A 4,583-nucleotide genomic window follows, 5' to 3' on the forward strand; every position below is an offset into this window, starting at 1 on the left:
TATTACGGCCGTAAAGATATGGCCGCTCACTTGCTTAATGTATGGATCACAATGCCAACGACACGGAAGCCAACTTCCAACTGAAGGATTCATTTCAAATTTGCGATATTTTATACTTCACCTAAGCTACCTGTTAGTCCGACCCATGGAACAGGTTTGTTGTTGGGTATATTGTTTGGCACTAAAACAGCATTCGAGGTACACAAGTGCAGATCCAGACAGTTCGGGTAGCCATAGAATGGCATGTTCGGCAAATTACGCTTGGTGGGATTCTTAGTTCGGTGTTTACCCTGTTGCTATCTATCTGATGTTTTTGGACTAAATAGGTAATCGAAATCTGAAAATCCCGGAAAAGAAACGTTAGATGGGCCTGAAAAGGACCGTTGATTGGTTGTTTCCAACGCAGCACTCGCATGCTTCACAACTGCTGGCAGGTAAGTCAGCGCCTAGGGAAAACGAACACATGGACCAGCATACCTTCGAAACGAACATTACCCATTTCATATCTGCTCTTTTCCTTCGCTGCCACGTTTAGGATTCCGTTGGCGTCTAGGTCGAAGGTAACCTCAATCTGCGGCATGCCACACGGGCCCGGCGGAATACCGGAGAGGTCGAACTGGCCGAGCAGATTGTTGTCCTTCATCATCGTGGGTTGAGAAGGTTTGCGTTTGTTTGCAAGGGATGCGCGAGTTGCGCTCGATCAGTTTGGTCGTCAGACCTCCGGCCGTCTCGATTCCAAGCGACAACGGACCCACCGTTTTAAAAGGAAAAAGGAGAAGATTTTCTACTACGCCAAATTTCCATATTACCGACGGATATGCCCTTCGAATTTAAATGTGTGCAGTTTCCTGTGCGACTCGCTTTTGCGATGGAAATATACAATGCACGAGGGCAATCGTAGCAATCGTTCAAGTATGTGGATTAAACCTACAAAATCATTGCTTTTATTGCCGTCAATTGCGGTCATGTTGCCTGCTCATGATTTGTTAAACCGTCAGATTTGCACCTGAAGGAAAAACTAAAACCATCGAATACCTACAAACACTTTAATAAATGCCATTGCAACCAACGGTATGATTTTGTAAATAATCTTTCATTTCAATAGAATTTTAAAAAAATCTTCGATTAAGGAATAACTGTGGGATGTATTGAAGGTTTGAGTTTAATTTTCAAACACCTACGTGAGGCGACCCAACTCTCGAAAGATACTCTTCTCTTCCTTTCCCTCGAAGGGCACTTCTTCCCTACTCTTCCTAAACACCTCGTGTCGTACCCAAGAATCCCAAGAACTGCTCCCTTCATCATCACCAGCATAACTGTGCTGCACTGTGGTGTACTTAAATAGCAGCGTAACCAATTCAATTTTTGTATATGGAGTTCATACGACGGCCATGGCAGTCCGCCACTGCCATGGAGTTGGCGGAAACATTTTAGCTGCATTACGAATCAGTAGCTGGAAGTCTGTTAGTGATTATATTTTTGCAATGTTGCACTATTTGTACCAATAAAAGGCTACTGCCCTATCGATTAGGACGTTTTTCCGTATCGCGAAGCTTAGAAAAACAGTATATAAAAGAAATTTTGTTCTGAACAGATTTAGAAATTATAATTGTTTATTCACCTAATAGGAAAGCATCCTCCCAATAGCCATGATATATTTCACGAGAGCAAGGTGAAAAGAACCATATTGTAAATGATAATTTATATTTATAAGCGAAGACTACACGTTGCAACGTTTCAAAACTTTTCTCCATTATTGCGGTTCTTGATACGCGAGGACCACTGCCAAGCACCGTGGAAGATAGGCACCTTTCCTGATCGATTGGCCACAAGCAGGCCGTTGGTGGACAGCCGATAAGGTACCGAGACTGTACGATCGCGCCCAGATCGGGTCGCTTGAGTCCTGTTCAGCTCATTTATGTTGAACGATTAAACCGTTGCTGTGTACATGACGCACCGATGGTTTCCGGCCGCAAAATCCATCCGACGGTGACTGGCACAGCGCAAGAAGTAGTTGAGGCGGTTGATCCCGATGTGCGTCGTCGTGCTGTGGTCTCTATCCTGGCCGGCTGGGATCGGCTTCGGGTGAGCAACGGCTGTTGCCGATGCTGACCTTCTTCTTCAAGCGGCGACCCTTCCTGAGCCTATCGGGCAACCACCATAGGCTGACGGACTTCGAGCCTCGGTCGCTTCCTCGTTGTTGCCGACAGCTGATCCTCCAGCAGATCTTCGACCGACTGCTAAAATTTAAGGAGCAGCTCGTCCATCATATTTTTAAGGCAGTGTTTCCATTCCGCAGAGCTGCCATTTAGCTCTCGCTAACCATCCAGCCTTGTATCAGCAGCACTACTTCATGCTCCACTTCAAAGGGATTTTTATTCACGTTGATGTCCTGCCTATCGGTGGTCGCATAGTTCCGATAGCCCTTACATCAGGTCGTAGCGACGCTTGCATGGTTGGCAAATTCAGCGTTTTCATCGAAGCCCTAGATTCGACTGCATCCCACCACTTTCGTGTAGCCATGGACAGTTCGTATCGTTTGCTGGTAGTTTGAACTACTTCTTACGGTTCCGGTTTCTTCGTTCTTTTATCGATTTTTTTAATAACACGTTTATACAGTGAGCGACAGCGTAATGGCGTTTGTACATTCTCCATTTGGCGTTTGTACATTATTTTTTATGGAGAGATTTAATAGATAATTAAACATTCATTTGAGGCAGTTTGTTGGCGGCAATGGGCGGATTTGGAATCATTGCCAAAAACAGAAATGTCAACACATTCAGGAAATTACTGCATGGTTCGTGTATGCCACACTATATTCCCTTTCAAGCAACCCGTAACGAGTAGGGGAAATCGCGGACTAAACGTGCTGCACGCCACTACGCCTTGTTGTCCTACTTCCTTTTTTAGCACATGTAGCGTTTGGGGTTTATCGTTCCACTCAGTGTTAATAGTGCGAGGTAGTTCCGCGCAATTTTCATTGAACGCTAGCAACCGCACACCATTTAAGAACGGTGAACAAACGATACGGCCATCCGGTGAGAAGGAAGCTTCTTTGATTATGCCTGGCAAAAGGCTGGGTTCGCGTGCGTAGTATAAGAGCCGTGGTGTATTCTTGCACATCGTGTCGGCTTCGTGGTGTTTCTTTAGCTCGTTGTCAGAGTCATTTGAATCGGGCTGCGGGATCGTATAAGAGACTACAGTCCGTCCGGAGCGGCGGGAAAAAAACAAGCGGAGTGGCACCATACCAAGCACACGCTCTTGAAATGAGATCTGTGTCGCCCACAGATCGAGGGCTACGTTTGCCGGTGGCATTGCGGCTACACCGCCTGGTAGTTCCTCGCGCACCATCGTCGCATCGATAGTTCGAGTTGCCGTAGATGGCTGATTTTCAGAGATCAATGGTTCACGGCAGTAATCGTGGTCTCCGTAACGCTGGTGCGAAACTATCTCTTCTGCTTTTTCTTCGTTATCGTTTTCTTCTCCATCCTCTTCGACGACATCATCATCCTCTCCATCTTCTTCTTCATCTTTGTCTTTCGTGTAACGGTTGTAAGCTGTATCCGATAGTGCTTGTATATCGTGGATGGTAGTAAACTCACCGCGGTTGTCGTAAGTAGTATTGCGGCTTAAAGCGCACCAGCCATGGGGATGAATCTGCAGTGTACTGATTATTTCCGCGTCATCATCAACTGGAAAGTCAGTGACTAACTCCACTCGGTTTCGTTTGGTTAGTGGATAAAATGAACGATTGAATGATTCGGTTATGGCGATAGTTTGTTGGCGCTTTTGCATTAATCGATAAACATTGGGTTGGAAACCTTCGAGATCGGTAGACAGCCAAGGCAAGTTTAGATTGTTAACAATCATCAAATAGCCACCGCTAGTCGTAAGCACCATCCTTGTTTCGTCTGGAGTCAGGCGACAGCGCACTAAACCAGGGACATAGAGCAAGCGACGGTGGACGCATCCCTGTTCGGTGTAGTTGTTTAGCTCCCAGCCACAAACCGTTCCATCGAAAGCTGATGTGATCAGCATGTTGTGCTTCTTTGAATAATCAATGTTTTTTACCCATCCGTTGTGTCCTTGCAACGAGCGTAGCTTCGTGCGTAGATTCCTTGTATCCCAGACGGCAATGGTATCGTCGTCGGAACCAGTGGCGAATGTTACATTATCAAGATACTTCACGCAGTTAATGCTGTCATAGTGTGCGTTTTTAATGCCACATATCCTTTTTTCTGTCACTGGATCTAGAAGAATCACTCCATTATGCTCGCAGCCTCCCGCTAGCATCGATCCATCAGGTGAAAACTCCAGACAAAATATTCCACCATAATTCAGCGTATTTGGATCTCGTTTAGTCATCGGTCTCGGAGGTCGGGGCTCGAAAGACTCGTATAATGTTCGATAGACGATGTCAGATTCGCCAACACGCGGTGCTATGCCGCGTTCTCGTCGGTGCCACCATGCGTAGAAGGACATTTCGCTTCGTTGATCACGAATGTAGTAAAAGGAACTAAGTGACGGCCTTCCGATATGTACGCCCTTGTTTCCAGTTAAAATTGGTGAATATTTCCACGAAC

General features: G+C 46.0%; 1 protein-coding gene and 1 pseudogene across 1 annotated transcript; both read right to left on the reverse strand.

Annotated features, from left to right (window-relative positions):
• Nucleotides 1–296: 296 nt before the first annotated feature.
• On the reverse strand, nucleotides 297–967 carry LOC131215237 (heat shock protein 70 B2-like; annotated as a pseudogene).
• A 685-nt stretch (nucleotides 968–1,652) lies between these two features.
• Nucleotides 1,653–4,484, reverse strand: LOC131213868 (DDB1- and CUL4-associated factor 10 homolog). Its single transcript, XM_058208075.1, has one exon. The coding sequence runs from the start codon at nucleotides 4,480–4,482 to the stop codon at nucleotides 2,788–2,790; it is 1,695 nt and encodes a 564-aa protein (XP_058064058.1). The 5' UTR covers nucleotides 4,483–4,484; the 3' UTR covers nucleotides 1,653–2,787.
• Nucleotides 4,485–4,583: the final 99 nt, after the last annotated feature.

The sequence above is a fragment of the Anopheles bellator genome, chromosome 1 (genome assembly GCF_943735745.2).
Source record: "Anopheles bellator chromosome 1, idAnoBellAS_SP24_06.2, whole genome shotgun sequence".
NCBI classification, from domain to species: Eukaryota; Metazoa; Arthropoda; class Insecta; order Diptera; family Culicidae; genus Anopheles; species Anopheles bellator.

What these genes read in the sequence shown, in the direction of transcription:
- LOC131213868 (XM_058208075.1), bottom strand. Translation starts at nt 4,482, where the DNA reads ATGTCCTTCTACGCATGGTGGCACCGACGAGAACGCGGCATAGCACCG.